Here is a 17,500-nt window from a genome sequence, read left to right on the forward strand (position 1 = left end):
CAAATGATAAATTGTATAAAGGTCGAATTTAAAAAAAAATATATATAAATTGAATTAATTTAAAACTATAAACAAATACAAATAAAAAAAAAAATAAAAAAAAATAAAAAAAACAATGACTACTTTAACATCACACACAACTACTATCGATAATAATAATAATAATAATAGTAATAGTAATAGTAATAGTAATATTAATAGTAATAGTAATAATAGTAGTAATAATGAAAACAATACAGGATTTAATAAAGCAAGTTCATCAAGTAGAAATCGAAGTGGTAGTATAAACATTGGTAGGAATAGGTCGAACAGTGATTCTGATTGTAATAATAATAATAATAATTCAAATAAAATTGAAAATGATAATGAAAGTGAAACAAATAGTAAAAATACAGCAAATTCATCACCAGTATTATCATCATTTAAACCATATACAAATATAGTTGAATATTCAAAATCTGAATTTAATTTAATGACAAAATCTTTAAGATTCATTGATAAAAATAGATATTTATCAACTATAAAGTGTACAATTTTAGGTTTAAGTGGTATGTATATAATTTTATAATTTTATTTTATTTTATTTTATTTTATTTTATTTTATTTTATTTTATTTTATTTTATTTTCATTATATTAATTTCATTCAAAAAATAATAATAATAATAATAATAATAATAATAATAATAATAATAATAATAATAATAATAATAATAATAATAATAATAATAATAATAATAATAATAATAATAATAATAATTAATAATTAATAATAGGTGTTGGTAAAACATCATTTATGAGAAGATTTTCATCAGGTGAATTTTTAATTGAAGAATCAACAACATTTGGAGCAATTAGAACATTACATATGATGCATTATAGTAATTTATCATTACATTTAGAGATTTGGGATTCAGGTGGTCATGATAGATTAAGAGGATTATTACCATTCTATTTATCGAATGCAAATTGTGTGATATTGATGTATGATGTTTGTAATAGTGATAGTTTTAGAAGGACATTTGAAACATTATCAAAACAAAGAAAGGATATAGCTGACGGTGCATTAATTATAGTCATTGGTAATAAAGTCGATTGTGATAAGAAACGTGAGGTCACAACAGAACAATTGGAAAAGAAATGTTTAGAATCATTAGATACATTGGGTAATATAAGTTGGTGTGAAATTTCTGCAAAAACAGGTTACAACATTAGAGAACCATTTAATATAATCTCAAAGAATATTTCAACAATGATTTCAATTTTAAAATCAAATCATAAATCAAACTCTACTCAAAATCATTTAAATAATAGTAATAATAATAGTAATAGTATTATGAATAATAGTGGTAATAATTTATCAAATTCAATTGGTTTATCAATTTTTCAAAATAATAGTAATAATAGTAATGGTGGTGGTGGTGGTGGAGGTGGTGGTGGTATTGGTAATAGTAATGGCAATTTACCAACATTTTTCGAATTGGATGAAGAAAGTCAAGATGATTCAGATACAAATTCATCATTACCTTCACATATAATGTCAAATCCTGATTTGGTTATGATTCGTAATAACCATTATTCATGTTTAGAGAGATCAATTAAACCAATACCAGAGAATGTAATTATAAAATTGGATCAATTTAAAATTGAACTTGAACCAAGTATAAATAATTTATTCAATAAATTCTTATCAATTAAAAAAAAAGTTTATACATTTAAAGAAATTATGAATAATGATGAAAATGATTTTAATAATAATAGTGGTAATAATAGTGGTAATAATAGTAATAATACAACTCCAGGTAATAGTGGTGAAGTTAAAGGTAGTTTTTGTATAATTGTGGATAAATTTCACCCAAAAAGAATTGAATTCAAAAGAAAATCCTCAACAGTTACAACTTCTGATGTCGTTTTACTTTGTGATTATAGAGATCATTTAATTAAAATTTTTACTTCTTTATGTCCACCTAAATTTAAAATTCCAATTGGTAAGTTTTTTATTTTTAAAAAAATATAAATTAATTAATAATAATAATAATAATAATAATAATTTTAATAATAATAATAATTTTATTTTATTTTATTATTTTAAAAAATAGTTGAAGGTTGTAGTAGTAGTACAATTACAGATTTTATTGTATATTTTAATGATTGTTTAAGGTATTATTCGAGAGATCCAATTGAAAGATCATATATTGAAAAGTTTAATAGGTTATCATCATCTTTATCATCATCATCATCATCATCATCAACTACACCAACATCGTCAACATCGTCATCATCATCATCAACATTAAAAATTAATACAAGTGGTATTAATGGTATTAATAATAATGAAGTATTAGTTAATTTAAATTTGTCGAAAATGTTAAAAGATGAAAAATATATAATTTCAACCTCACAATCAATTAATTGGAATGCTTCAATTGAAACATTAGATATTTCTGATAATTCATTGGATAAATATGATATAAAAATATTTAATGAATTATTACAATCAATTAATAATTCAGTATCTATTATTAATTTAAATTTATCTAATAATTCTTTAAATTTTAAACATAAAAATTCATTAGTTGGTATGTATAAAAAAAAAAAAAAAAAAAAATTATTATTATTATTATTAATAATTATTAAATTATTAAATTATTAATTTTTTTTTTTTTTTTATTTTTTAAAAAAATTAGAATTCATGCAATCAATGAAATTAAAATCATTAGATTTAAGTTTTAATGAATTATTTAATAGTTGTAATTTGATTGCACAATCATTGACACATAATTCAACTTTAAATTATTTATCATTGGCTGGTAATAAATTAACAAATGATAATGCTCAATCGTTATCTCAAATGATTCAAAGTAGAAATAGCGTTATCAATAATTTAAATGTATCTGAAAATTTAATTGAAGATGAAGGTGCATTATTCTTATTAAAAGTTCAACAACAAAAACAACAACAACAACAAATTTATTTAAATTTACAATCTAATCCAATTAAACATTTTTCAAAATTTACAACTGGTTCAAATTCTCAACCTTCTTCTCCAATCACTTCAAAACATAATATTTATTAAGATTGGGAAAATGTTGGGAATCCAAAAAAAAAAAAAAAAAAAAAAAGAAAAAAAAAAACTAAATAATTTAAAGTTAAAATAATATTTGTTATACTGTATAGGTATTCAAATTTTAATTAATTTAAAAAAAAAAAAATAAAAAAAAAAAAATAAAAAAAAAAGAAATATAAATAAAAAAGAAAAGAAAAGAAAAGAAAAGAAAAGAAAAGAAAAGAAAAGAAAAGAAAAGAAAAGAAAAGAAAAGAATAAAAATAAAAATAAAAATAAAAATAAAAATAAAAATAAAAATTAAAATTAAAATAAATGAAATAAAAATCTTTTTATTTATCTAATTCTTTTACGTGTCAATTGATTATTATTAAATAGTATTGTAGAATTATATAATTGATATACATTTGCAAAAGGGGTCTTTTGGTTATTATTATTATTACTATTATTTTGGACTGTGGCAATTGAAAGAATTGATTCTATTTTTTAAAATTAAAAATATTAGCAAGAAATAAATTAATTTATATAATTTTGTATTAAAACAAACCAATGATTGTCATTTTTTTTTTATTGTTTGAAAATATAATTAAAAAAAAAAAAAAATTCAAATAATCAATTATAACAACAAAAAAAAAAAATTAAAACAAAAAATCACAAATTTATTAATTTCAACATGGGAGCTCATGAAGCAAAAGGAGCAGTGGAGAGAAGAAAGGCAGACTCAGACAGCAAAGAAAATCCACCATTAAAATAATATAATAAAATGATATAATTAAAAATATAGTTAGTAATATTATTACTTGTTTAATATATTAAAATCAATTGTTTAATATAATATAATTATTTACCATTAAAATGTTGTTCACTTCCATTTAAAATAAAATTTTAAATTAAATAATAGTTCATATTTTTCAATACTTTTTTTGAAGATGGTGAATAAAAAAAAAAGTCTTTGAAGAGGATATTCCTAAAATTACTCTTCTTAAAACATTTTTTTGTTTGTTTATTTATTTTATTATTGATTAATCTATTTTTAAATTTAATTAATTGTTTTCTTTACTCGTGAAATTTCTCCAAACCCGAATCTTAATCTTGTAGTTTTTCTTTTTATTGAAGTTAAATTTTGTGAAGTTGGATATTGTAACCTTTCCGGAATTAATCGAGGAGTTAAATTTTGTGAAGTTGGAAATTGTAACCTTTCCGGAATTAATAGAGGAGTGGATCCATCATCATGATATTGAGTTAGAAGTGGCTGTGCGCATGATGGGCTACTTTGAATACTATTATTATCATCATCCTCTACAAATTCATCACGTTCTTGTTGGCTACTTTTATTATCTTCATCATCATCATCATCTTCTAAAACTTCATCACGTTCTTGTTCTGACATCGAACCAGCGACTTTGATGTTCCGCAGTAAAAATAATTCACCCATTGTGGGTCTCGATCCCACGACCTGCAGCTTAGAAGGCTGCCGCAATTCCAACTTTGCTAAACGGGCTTTGTTGAAAATTTAGTTTTTGTACGGCTATAAATTTATATTTTGATTACAAATAAACTCCTAGAACACACCCAAATTGAGTGATGTTATTAAAAAAAAAAAAAAAAAAAAAATTTATATTTTAATATTTTTGAATCTCATGTTATAGATATCGAGGAGAATCTACTAACAATTGCATTATTTCATTCAAAAAAAATTTGTATATTTATATTTTTACTATCAAATATTTGAAAATATTTTTATATATTTTTATAATGTTTACAACATTAAATTAAATTATTATTTGAAATATATTAGTAGTACATTGTAATTTGTAATGAAGGCGAACGAGGTTTCATTACAATTTAAAAAATATCAATATTTTAATTTATAAATAATTATTTTAATTCTATTATTATTTTAGATAGATATATATTTAAAATATATTTTTAAAACATATTTAAAATATATCTAAATAATAAAAAATAAAAATATTTTAAATAAATAGACTAAAAATATTTTTTTTTATTTTTTATTTTCATTTTTTTTTTTTTTTTTGAAAATATCTTTGTGGATTTTAAACAAAAGTGTAAGAGAATATCAAAAAGAACAATAAAATTCGTCAGAAAGATTTTTTTAATTCCCAAACAGAAGGTGAAATTATTTTTTTTTTTTTTTTATTAATGGTGAAAGTGGTGAAAAGAAAATTCTAAATAAAATTATTTTTTTTTTTTTTTTTTTAAAAAAAAAAAAAATTTTTTATTTTTATTTTCAATCTCGTTATGGATATTTTTTTTTAAATAAAAAAAAAAAAAAAAAAAAAAAAAAAATAAAGTTTGTTTACTCTTTTTGTTAAAAAAAAAAAATACATTTTTATATTTTTCACTATTTTTTTTTTTTTTTTTTTTTTTTTTTTTTTTTTTTTTTTTACACAAATCGATACTCAAATAAATAAATATATAAAAGTTTTATTATTTACTCTATATATAATTTTTAAAAGATGGGATCATCATTAAATAAACCCTTATCAGATAGGGTGGAAGATATAAATAATCAATCATCAATGATATATGACCCATGGAGACACAGAGGTGATGTAAATTCAACCTATCATTCATCATCATCGGTTACACATAGAAGAAGGAATCATAGGCTATCGCCTCTAGAAAAACAAAAAATGAAAAATATACAAAGTTTAAATTTTAGTGTAAATGATAATCTTTTACAAAGAGAAGAATATGAAAAAACAACAAAAGGGGTAAACTTAAATTATAATTATTATTACTTATATATATATAAATATATATAATATACTAATTTCTTTTTTTTATTTTTATTTAGCTTCATTTAAAAAAAACATTTGGTAAATGGATTATATGTTTATTTTTAGGTGTTATAGTTGGATGTATAGCATATGTAATTAAAATGGTTGTTCAATTACTTCAAGGTTTAAAATTTCATTATACAAATCATTGTAAGGAGTTTATATATATATTTATGTATTTATAAATATATAAACTTTATTTATTAATTAAATTAATTTTTATGTATATATAGATGTATCAAATGGATTACAAGGTGAAGCATTTTTAACATTTTTAGGTATAAATTTATTATTTGTATTTTTATCATGTTTAATGGTGATAGTGGCAGGACCATTAGCAAGTAGTTCAGGTATACCAGAAGTTAAAGGAATTTTAAATGGTGTTAAAGTTAGAGAAGCATTAGGATTTAGAGCATTATTAGGAAAGATTGTATCATTGGTACTATCATTTTCATCTGGATTATTTGTTGGACCTGAGGGACCAATGATTCATATTGGATCAGCAGTTGGTGCTGCCATTAGTCAATTTAAGTCATCGACAATGGGTTTCTATCCATCGTTATTCCTTTCCTATAGAAACGATAGAGATAAGAGAGATTTCATTTCAATTGGTGCAGCCACTGGGCTGGCAGCAGCATTTGGTGCACCCATTGGCGGCGTTTTATTTTCAATTGAAGAGGTATCATCATTTTGGTCACGTCAATTAACTTGGAGAACATTTTTCACTTGTGTTATAGCAGCATTCACAACCAATTTCCTTTTACAAGGTATTGGTTCGTCACCTGATATGCATGATACTGGTTTACTCACTTTTGGTTTCTCAAGACTCTATCTATTTAGGTATTCAGAATTATTATGTTTTTGTTTCTTGGGTTTAATTGGTGGTTTGTTAGGTGCATTCTTTGTGTTTTTAAATATACATTTAAACAAATGGAGAAAAGAAAAATTAAAACAAAATCCTTATTTAAGATTATTCGAAGCATTGTTTGTAAGTGTTGTAACATCTGTAGTTTGTTATTATGCCTCTTTTATATTTGATTGTAGATACCAATCGAATATTGTCATTGAAACTAGTGTTTGTGAAGATCAATCGAATACTGAAATGGTGCAATTCTTTTGTCCTGTAAGTTGAAGAAAAAAAAAAAAAATATAAAATATAAAAAAATAATTATTATTTATTAATTTCAATTTTTTTTTTTTCTTTTAAAAGGATGGAATGTATAGTGAATTGGGATCATTGTTATTTGGTAACCCAGATCAAGCATTAAGAAGATTATATTCAAGAACAAATAATATGTTTACATTACCACCATTATTAGTGTTTACATTGATTTCATTATTTTTTTCAATTTGGTCAAGTGGTTTATGGGTCGCAGGTGGACTTTTTGTACCAATGATGATGGTTGGTGCAGGATTTGGTAGGTTATTCGGTCAAACCATTTCAATGTGGTTCACAAATATTGATAGTAGTATTTATGCATTGGTAGGTTCAGCTGCAATGATGGCTGGTTATTGTAGGATGACCGTTTGTATAGTGGTAATCATGGTTGAACTAACTGAAGGTACACAATATTTAGTACCAATCATTTTGGCAGTAATGATATCTAAATGGGTTGGTGACTTTTTTAATGAATCAGTTTATGAACATTTAATGGAACAGAAATCAATACCATTCTTACAATCCAAACCACCCCATTCAACGAATAACATTAGAATCTCTGATGTTATGAGTAAAAATGTTGTGGTTTTACCAGAAGTTTGCCAAGTTAGACTATTGGTCAACATTTTAAATTCAAATAATCATAATGCTTTCCCTGTTATCAATAGTGGTCCATATGATAATCAAAGACTTTACCGAGGTATCATTCTTAGAGATCATATTTTGGTACTACTCTTTTATCGTGTATTCTATAGAGGTACCGGTGAAGAGATTTATTTAGATGAAAATTTTGACTTTGATAAATTTACAACAGAAACCTCAAAAAGTCCACCACCTTTATCTGAAATGAATTTTGATCAATTTGAATTAGATTCTTTTATTGATTTAAGACCATGTATGTAAATCTTATTTATTTATTTTAAAAAAAAAAAAAAAAAAAAAAAAAAAAAAAAAAAAAAGTTTTATATGTATTAATATTAATTTATTTATTTATTTATTAAAAAAAAAAAAAAAAAAATAGATATGAATAGTAGTGGAGTGACAATTCATAATACATTTTCATTTGTTGAAGCTTATAAATTATTTAGAAATATGGGTTTAAGACATTTACCAGTTAGTAAGTTTTTTAATTTTTAATTTTTTTATTTTTTAAAAAAAAAAAAAAATTAATTTTATTTTATAAAAATTTATATAATCATCATTCTAATACTTGTCTTCTTTTAAATTTTTTATTTATTTAATTTTAAAAATATTAAAGTTGATATAAACAACGAGGTAGTTGGAATGGTAACTAGAAATGATTTATTCTAAAAACTTGTTAAACTCAAATTATTCAAATAATATTTTTTAATGTCAAAAAAAAAAAAAAAATAATAATAATTTTTATTTTTATATTTTTTTTTTTTTTCTTGGATTGTACAAATTTAAAAAATAAATAAAATAATAATAATAATAAATAATAACAATAATAATAATAATAATAATAATAATAATAATAATAATAATAATAATAATAATAATAATAATAATAATAATATCTCAACACACAAGTAAACCGCATCATCATTTTAATTATTATAAATTTAATAATTTAATAATATATTAAATATACATTTTACTATTATTAAGCTTGTATAATATTTTATTTAATTCAATAAAATAAAATACTTAAATAAAATATACAAGTTGTATATCTGGGATAAACTTTAAACAAGTAAATATTAATCATTTGTTTTTAGAAAGAGTTAACATTGATTGGTTGAATCTTTTTTTTATATTTATTTTTTTTTTTCTTTTTTTTAAGAAAATGATTAATATTACAAGAAAAAAAAAAAAAGTATTGGAACACCTGTGTGTTATTTGTGGTGATAAAATTATGAATTTTATTTTACTAAAAAAAAATATTATTTGTGCATATTAAAATTAAAAAGGAATTAAAAAAAATAAAAATTAATTTTAAAAACCCACCCCAAAAAATTTAAATTTATTTCACAATAATAATACAAATTTAGTAAAATTTTACAAACAACAATTACAACAGTTTTTAAAAAAATATCTAAAATAATAAGATCTAATTCGATTTCAAAAATTAAATAATATTAACATCATCACCTCTCAAATTATATGACATTTTTTTTTTTTTCTTTTTTTTTTTTCTATTTCTTTGTGTTTATTTTTTTTTTTATAATTTTTTTATTTTACTCAATCACATCAATATTAGATTTCAATCACTTGTTATTGTTTTATTTTTTTAAATTATAACCCATTTTTTTAATTTTTTAAATTTTTGTTTGTTTTTTTTTAATTCAAACTGTGTTTGTGGAGGTTAAAAATACAACTCATATTCAAAAAACCCACTTTTAATTATTTTTTAAAAAGAAATAAATAAAAAAACAGTTACCCAACATGCATTCAAACTTTTTTTTTTTATCTATTTCTTAATTTGAAGGGAAAAACAAAAAAATAATAATTAAAATGTTTTTTACAAACAAATATTTTGGTATAAAAAGGAATTTGAAAAAAAAAAAAATAATCATTCAAATCAAATAAATCGAATTGTAAAATTAAATAAAAAAAACTTTAAAACTATAAAAAAAAAAAATGACTCTCTTTGGTAAATATTATTTTAAAAAGAGACAAAAAAAAAAATAAAAAAATAAAAAAATAAAAAATTAATTATTAACATTTTAAAACAAAATAATAGAATCCTTAAGATCAATCTCATCTTTTTCAAATGAAAAGAACCAAAAATTAAACTCAAAAACAAACATTAGTTCAACAACTTTTTCGATTAACTCTTTTGAAAACAATAACATTTGCTTCAATGGAGGAGTTTGCCCTCGTTAACTTAATCGTACATAAACGTGTGCAACGTTCAAAAGATTCGAACTATTAAACAAACCATTTATAAATTAATATACTCATAATTTAAAAATTGTATAAATAAAATTAAAAATTATAAAAAAAAAAAAAAAAAAAAAAAAAAAAGAAAAAGAAAAAAGAAAAAGAAAAAAGATAGTATTTTTAGATATTGTCAATTTATTGAGCAGTGGTTGGTGTTGGTGGAGTTGAGGTTGTTTCTATTGTTGGATTTAGATTTGTTTCTGTTGTTGGATTTGGGGTTGTTGGTGAAGTTTGTTGAGCTGGTTGTTTAGATTGTTTTGGTTGTTTTGGTTGTTTTGTTTGAGCAGCTTGTTTTGGTTGTGCTGGTTGTTTTGGTTGAGCTGGTTGTTTTGTTTGAGCAGCTTGTTTTGGTTGTGCTGGTTGTTTTGGTTGTGCAGGTTGCTTGGTTTGTTTTGGTTGTGCTGGTTGTTTTGGTGTTTGATTTGGATTTGGTTGCTTAGGTTGTTTTGGTGGCTGTTGCTGTTGACCATCTTGGGTTGGTTGTGTTTGATTTTGGTTTGGTTGTTTTGGTAGTTTTGGTTGTTTTGGTTGTTTTTTCTTTGGATGTTGGTTTGGTTGTTCTTGTTGTGTTGGGTGTTGTTGTTGTTCTTGTTGTTGTTGTTGATGATGGTGGTGCTCTTCTTGTTGACCTGGATGATGTGGTGGATAAGGATGACCTGGATGGTAATGTGGTGGATAACCCATCATATGTGGTGGTGGTGGACCTGGTGGATAATTACCCATCATGTGTGGTGGAGGTGGTGGATAAGAATGACCTGGATGGTAATGTGGTGGGTAACCCATCATAGGTGGTGGACCTGGTGGATAATGGCCCATCATATGTGGTGGTGGACCTTGAGGTAATCCATCTGGATCATTAGTTTGATCAGAAGAAATGGAGGTTGAAGCAAACATATTGTTCAAGAGTAAGAGAGCATTTGGATTGGTTTGAACTTGCTCTTCACTACTACCATCACCATTATTGTGCTCAGAAGATTGGGATCCTGGGAAAGAATTTTGTTCAATATTTTGATAGATTAAATTCAAACGTTTGTTTGTTCTAGTTTGTTGTCTTAATTTTTCTGGATCAATTGGTTCTTGTGGTTGCTGAGGTGGTTGTTGAGGTGGTTGTTTAGATTGTTTTGGTTGCTTTGGTTGCTTTGGTTGTTTTGGTTGTGGTTGTGGTTGTGGTTGTGGTTGTTGTTGTGGTTTTGGTTGTTGTAATTGTTGTGGTTGTTTTCTTTGATCATTTTGATCATAATAAAAGTTATACTCTAAATTTGGATAGTTTTTAGAAAGATCAGCATATTCTTGTTGTTCAAAATTTTGTTTAACATAAGTTGGTTTTCTCTTCATTGGATAATTAACAGAATTTGGATTATTAATTGCTAATGGATGTTGATTAACTTTATTTTGATTATGATTTTGGCCATGATGATGATTATTATTATTATTATTATAATTGTTATTGTTATTGTTATTATTGGCATTATGTTGTTGTGGATTAGAAATATTATTTATCAATTGTAATTGTTGCCAATTTAATTCTTTATTTTCAACAGCATTAGTAATTGGAGTTTGTTGATCAATTTGTTGATTTAATTTTTGACCACCATTTGAATAAATTTTCTTTTGACCATGATTATGGTTATTATTTTGTTGAGTTTGAACTTTTTCCCAATATTCAGCAGGATCAATTGATTGATCATAGAACTTATTAATTGTTGATTTTGGTGGTGGTGGTGGACAAGAAAGATTATAAAGTCTAAGTTTAGAGATACAAATACCTCTTTTCTCTGAACAATAACCATCTAAACTATTACCAGCAAAACATTCGGTATCAAAGACAACATCAACCTTTTGATCTTGAATAGAGGCAACAGTACCAAAAGTACCAAATGGTAAATTACCTTTATCTAGAATGGAAACTACTCTATCACCTAAATGGAATTTACCAGTGTTGGCAAATGATTGGAAAGAATAATTTTGGGAAGATAAAGTTGGAGATTTAACACCATTTTGAGAGTTATTTAAATCTTGTTTTGGTTGTAGTCCCTTGATGAGATGATGTCTTTCCATTGAAATAACCGATTCATAAGAGGGTGGCTCCACGATATCAGTTGTTGAACAATGAATCTCTTGAATTGTATATTCAGTTTGATGAGTTTGATCATAATAATATTTTTCAATCTTTTCAATACCTTCCTTACCTAAAGAGTCGGTACCACATGGTACAACTCTTTTCTTTCTAATGCCACTCTTTTCAATAAACTCTTCGACTCCTTGTAAGAATTCAGCTTTCTCCTCTTTGGTAGCGAATAAAGGAGTGATATCGACATTCTTTGACATTTTAGCACCACCAACACCAATGTTTGAATCTGGTTTTGAGAATAATGCTAAAATTTGATGAAGTAATGGGAACTTGTTAAAGTATTCAGTGATTAAATTGATAGCCTCTTGACTAAACTCCCATTGATGAAAAATGTTACCACCTCTGTTCACATCATAACCTCTACAATAACCTAAAACCTGTTGTTGTCTACCAGTGAATTTTAAATTTAAACCAATATCAACCATTGGTTTGAAAATGAATAAACCTGCAGTTAATTGACTAATACTTGAAACTGTAGTACCAACCAATTTAGCGACATGTTGAATTGGAAAGTATTCAACCTCTTTCTTTGCAACTTGATGACCAAAGTTCATATCCATCTTTACCGATGGTACCTTAATCTCCAATTGAAGTTGATTATCATAATGATTGATGACTGTACCAATTGTACCGAAATATTGTTTCTTTGTTACCAATACTTTCTTACCGATTGGGAATCTCTTTTCAAATGGTAATTCATCGATTTCTTCAAATCTTGAATCGGTTGCAATTAAATCATAATCTACCATTAATTCAATTGGATAAACATCCTCTTCATCTGAATAACGTTTCTTTGTACTACCATTTGGCATGGTTTGAACACCAACCAATTTATTGATATGTACCAAAATGGTGTTAGTATCTTCATAACCTAATTTTGAAGCAGTATAACCAGTTGATGAACCATTAGATTGTTGTTTACCATCATCTTTTTCATTATCATAATAGATATTGATACCCTTACGAAGTAATGAAAGTTTTGTTTTTTTAACATGATCAAGGAAAGCCAATTTTTGAGGTGTTGAATTATCAGTTGTTCCCTTTGAAAACAATTTTCTATTTGAACAAGAGAAATAAAGGATCTTACCCTCTTGATGATATGGCCAATTGATATAACATTTTTTACCGATTAATGATTTCAATTTTGAAAATTCATCGATATTGTTACAATCGTATTGTTTCGATTGATGAGGTGGTACAACGATTAATGAATCTTTTCTTGACATCATGCCCCAAACATCGATAACTGAATTTTGATATTTCCAAGTGAATTGTAAACTCTTGAAAGTTGGGAAACCCGATGGACATTGAACACCTGTTAAAACTTGATCAGCACAATAACGGAAATGTGGTAATGGATTATCAAATGTTGGTAGTACTATATCCTCGGTTGTTGCTGATGAATGTTCAATATCCTTGAAAACATTTGAATTTGGTGATTTAACAAATTGATCAACATCGGCATCATGATAGATGATAACGGCATTCTTGATACTATTTCTAGCCTCTTCTTCATCGGTGAAAACCTTTTGACCCGATTGGGCCAATGATTTCTTTATGGATGCTGTTGCATCCAATAGTCTTTGATGATCAATGAAACCCAATTCTGCAATACCATCGAAATAATGAGGATCCTTTGTATCGATTTCAAATTCAACTGGATAGAAATCAATAATTGGCGAGAATAGATCCAACATTAACGTTTGATAACTCTTTGGTATTAAATCAACCGATTGTGGTGGTAATACACTTAAAAGCTGCTGGAATGGTGTTATTGGTTCACCTGGTTGGAAATCAATGTGCAAATCTGGTATATTGTTGAAATCGATTGCCAATGGTGCATAGTAGAATGGATAGAACCAAACCCAAGAGATACAACCGTTGTGATAGTAATTCAATACCCAAACTAAACCTTCGACATAGGATAATACAACTTTCTCTTTAAATGCTTTAATCTCATCCAATGTATTTGGGAATTCGTTAAAATATTGTCTATAATAAGAGTTTTCTACATTATATAATTCGTTAACCAATTGTTCATCAGGATCTTCTTCTCCATCTTCACTATCAGAAACTGGGAAATGACTTTTTAATCTTTCCATTGCTAATCTTTCAAATTCTTTCTTTGCCTCTTCATCTAATCCATCATGTTCTAAAACTGAATCTTCTACCAATTCTGCGACTTCCACCTTCTTATCATCTAAATCCTCTTCAGTTGAACCCATAATTCCTTGTTGTTGTTTCTTTTCGAATTTTTGTAAAAACTTGAAGAAATGTTGTAATCTTTCCAAATCGATTGTGGCGCCCTCTGTCAAGTAACCACCCAACGATGGAAGACTACTCTTATACAATTCGAATATTGAGTTTAGACCACCTTTTGAAATCTCTAAAAATGGTAAATGTGGTAAGAAATCATTACCAAAAAATATCATAATCAATATGAAATCATCTATGATTCTCTCTAAATCATATCCAAACTCTAAATCATCATTTCTTAACTCCAAGTCAAGATATTCACGTAATAATGATATGTGAAGTAATTGAAAATCTAACTGTCTCTTGGTTGGCTTAAATGATATCTCCTCTCTAAGAATTGAAAAATTTGGTTCATGTGTAATTAATCCTAATAAAATTAAATCTGCATCTAAACCATATAAGCAATGTGACTAAAATTAAAAAAAAAAAAAAAAAAATAATAAAAAAAAAAAAAATAAAAAAATTTTTAGTATATATATATTAAAATTATAAATTATAAATTTTAAATTAAATTATAAAAAAACTTACTTGGTTGGCATCCCAATCTGGACTAGCTTTGTTTTTACGAATGTAATCAATAATTTTATGTTCACCTTCACCTGGATTCTATTGAGAAATTTCAAAGAAAAAAAAAAAAAAGAAAAAAAAAAAAAAAATTATGTTGAGAAATTTCAATGAAAAAAAAAAAAATTATGTTGAGAAATTTCAATGAAAAAAAAAAAAAAAAAAAAAAAAAAAAAAAGAATGATTTATAAAATGATTTTAAAAAACTTACCTCTGGACCAGAAAAGATAACTCGAACTTCTCTCCAAGATAAATCTTCAGATATTTTCTTTTTAATATAAAATTGAATTGATTCAGAAAGGTTATACATGAATTGAGTACCAGGAGTGATGGCAGTTCTATTAAAGATTACCTCTGGTACAGGTTTACCTTCTGATATTAATTTCTGTTTTAATTTCTCATCTCTGTGAACTGATAAAAATCTACGTTGTCTTTGTTGATTAATTTTTGATCTTGGTGCAACACCATCAATTGCCATATAAAATAATTTGGTTGGTCTGATTGTATGAAAAAGTCTATCGACATAATTACAAACTTGACGAATTAATTCTTCCTCTGAAAATTCTATTAAACTATTTGCAAATTCTTGTGAACAAGCATGTATAATACCATTCATATCCAAATATAAATTATCTAATATATACATATTTATATATATTTTTTTTTATTATTGTTATTATTAATTGATATCATTCAAATATTTGATAATAAGTTGAATTTGAAAAAGAAGAAGAAGAAGAAGAAGGAAAAAAAAAAAAAAAAAAAAAAAAAAAAACATACCATACTCGGGAGGATTTGAATCTAATATTTTTTGTAAAATTTGTGGATATCTCTCTGATACCCATCTAAAAAATCTTGGAACACCCATACTTAAATTATTATACTATTATTTATATTATTTATATATGTGAATGTTTTTATTGTAAGTTTTGTGTGTGTTGGTGTATTGGTGTATGTAATACCTTAAGTTAAATTTAATATGATTATTGTACAAGATTGTAAAAATTATATTATTATTTTTATTAATTTAATATTACTATTTTATGTGTGTGTTATAAATTTTGTTATTCTTAATTTTTAATTTTTATTATACTATCAATTTCTATCTTTTTCTTTTTTTTTTTTTTTTTTTTTTATAATTATAATTATTATTTTAATATATTATATTAAAAAATTTGAAAAAAAAAAAATCTTTAAAAATTGATTTAAAAAAATATATTATTATTACTAATATAATTATATATATTACTATTAAATGAAATAAAAATGTATACTATCGCAAAATATACAATAATAAAGATATTACTATATATAAGGGTATAAATTGGGTGAACTTGTATATATTTACAAAATAAATGAAAATTAAAAAAAAGAAAATAAAAAAAAAAAATAAAAAATAAAAAAAAAAAAAAATTGAAAAAAAAAAAAAAAATTGAAAAAAAAAGAAAAAAAAAAAAAAAAGAAAAAAAAAAATTATTTTTTGAAATTAATTTTTAATTTGATCAAACACTTTATTTGTTTTTATTTATTTATTTCTCCCTTATAAAATAGAAATGCAATAATGACATGACCAATAATAATAATAACGATATCAACAATAATAATAATGACAATAAATCAACACTTTCATCAAGTGGCGATAACAACCCAATTCCAAAAGATAACACATCAATAAAATCTTCCAAAAGTTCCTCTTTGGATGACCCAAATTATATTGAAAATATGAAAATTCATGAAAATAATAATAATAATAATAATAATAATAATAATAATAATAATAATAATAATAATAATAATAATAATAATAATAAAAATAATAATAATAATAATAAAAATAAAAAAAATCATGGTGATAATAGTCAACCTAGGGTTAGAAAAAGAGGCAACAGCATTAATAATACTAAAAATAATGAAAGTAAAAGTAAAAGTAAAAATGAAAATGAAAATGAAAATGAAAATGAAAATGAAAATGAAAATGAAAATGAAAATGAAAATGAAAATGAAAATGAAAATGAAAATGAAAATGAAAATAAAAATGAAAATAAAAATGAAAATGAAAGTAAAAAAGAAAGTGAAAAAGAAATTGAAAAAAGAGATGAACAAGAGGAAATTAGAAGGATTAAGCTTTATTATCGTAAATTATTATTTAATAAGATCCTAGAGAATAAAGGAAGTGTAGCTCGAGACCATCTTGCTAATGAGAGAACTTTTTTAGCTTGGTTAAGGTAAGATAACATTATTATTGTTATTCAACCAGTTGCTTTTTTTTTTTTTTTTCTTTCATCTTGTTCTAATTATAAATTTTTTTTTTTTTTTTTAAAGAACTTCACTAGGATCTATAGGTTTAGGTGTTGCTTTAGCAAAACTTGGAACAAGTAAAGCCGGTGGTATTATATTTGTTACACTGGGATCATTAATTTTGATATATAGCCCCTTAAGGTATTTTCAAGTTTACAGACAACTATTAAAAGGAAAGTTCTCTCCGAATTTATGGGGTACAATCATATTTGTAGTTTTAGCCATTGCTTGTGCTATCACTGCTTTGGTAATTGTCTTAACAAATAATAATAATAATAATTAATTAATAAATTAATAATAAATAAATAAATAAATAAATAAA

General features: G+C 24.1%; 7 protein-coding genes and 1 non-coding gene across 8 annotated transcripts; 4 read left to right on the top strand and 4 right to left on the bottom strand.

Moving 5' to 3' along the window:
• Nucleotides 1-115: 115 nt before the first annotated feature.
• Nucleotides 116-3,074, top strand: DDB_G0276227 (ADP-ribosylation factor-related; the record flags this gene model as incomplete). The annotated part of the gene is made up of 4 exons (XM_638148.1): nucleotides 116-548; nucleotides 775-1,986; nucleotides 2,098-2,577; nucleotides 2,686-3,074. 4 exons carry the CDS (start codon nucleotides 116-118, stop codon nucleotides 3,072-3,074), a joined length of 2,514 nt encoding a protein of 837 aa, XP_643240.1.
• Nucleotides 3,075-3,398: 324 nt separating this feature from the next.
• Nucleotides 3,399-3,622, bottom strand: DDB_G0276161 (hypothetical protein; the record flags this gene model as incomplete). The annotated part of the gene is made up of 2 exons (XM_638149.1): nucleotides 3,399-3,541; nucleotides 3,610-3,622. The coding sequence occupies 2 exons, from the start codon at nucleotides 3,620-3,622 to the stop codon at nucleotides 3,399-3,401; spliced, it is 156 nt and encodes a 51-aa protein (XP_643241.1).
• A 479-nt stretch (nucleotides 3,623-4,101) lies between these two features.
• Nucleotides 4,102-4,497, bottom strand: DDB_G0276139 (hypothetical protein; the record flags this gene model as incomplete). The annotated part of the gene is made up of 1 exon (XM_638150.1): nucleotides 4,102-4,497. One exon carries the CDS (start codon nucleotides 4,495-4,497, stop codon nucleotides 4,102-4,104), a length of 396 nt encoding a protein of 131 aa, XP_643242.1.
• tRNA-Arg-UCU-6 lies at nucleotides 4,491-4,563 on the bottom strand. The gene has a single exon. It is a non-coding gene; the product is annotated as a tRNA-Arg (tRNA).
• Nucleotides 4,564-5,542: 979 nt separating this feature from the next.
• On the top strand, nucleotides 5,543-8,336 carry clcC (chloride channel protein; the record flags this gene model as incomplete). The annotated part of the gene is made up of 6 exons (XM_638151.1): nucleotides 5,543-5,800; nucleotides 5,884-6,016; nucleotides 6,100-6,989; nucleotides 7,077-7,920; nucleotides 8,047-8,142; nucleotides 8,284-8,336. The coding sequence occupies 6 exons, from the start codon at nucleotides 5,543-5,545 to the stop codon at nucleotides 8,334-8,336; spliced, it is 2,274 nt and encodes a 757-aa protein (XP_643243.1).
• A 1,290-nt stretch (nucleotides 8,337-9,626) lies between these two features.
• Nucleotides 9,627-9,872, top strand: DDB_G0276231 (hypothetical protein; the record flags this gene model as incomplete). The annotated part of the gene is made up of 2 exons (XM_638152.1): nucleotides 9,627-9,639; nucleotides 9,730-9,872. 2 exons carry the CDS (start codon nucleotides 9,627-9,629, stop codon nucleotides 9,870-9,872), a joined length of 156 nt encoding a protein of 51 aa, XP_643244.1.
• Nucleotides 9,873-10,064: 192 nt separating this feature from the next.
• Nucleotides 10,065-15,748, bottom strand: xrn1 (5'-3' exoribonuclease; the record flags this gene model as incomplete). Its single annotated transcript, XM_638153.1, has 4 exons — nucleotides 10,065-14,726; nucleotides 14,845-14,922; nucleotides 15,092-15,513; nucleotides 15,661-15,748. The coding sequence occupies 4 exons, from the start codon at nucleotides 15,746-15,748 to the stop codon at nucleotides 10,065-10,067; spliced, it is 5,250 nt and encodes a 1,749-aa protein (XP_643245.1).
• A 698-nt stretch (nucleotides 15,749-16,446) lies between these two features.
• On the top strand, nucleotides 16,447-17,461 carry DDB_G0276135 (hypothetical protein; the record flags this gene model as incomplete). The annotated part of the gene is made up of 2 exons (XM_638154.1): nucleotides 16,447-17,105; nucleotides 17,203-17,461. 2 exons carry the CDS (start codon nucleotides 16,447-16,449, stop codon nucleotides 17,459-17,461), a joined length of 918 nt encoding a protein of 305 aa, XP_643246.1.
• Between the last annotated feature and the right edge of the window lie 39 nt (nucleotides 17,462-17,500).

The sequence above is a fragment of the Dictyostelium discoideum genome (genome assembly GCF_000004695.1).
Source record: "Dictyostelium discoideum AX4 chromosome 2 chromosome, whole genome shotgun sequence".
Taxonomy (NCBI): domain Eukaryota; phylum Evosea; class Eumycetozoa; order Dictyosteliales; family Dictyosteliaceae; genus Dictyostelium; species Dictyostelium discoideum.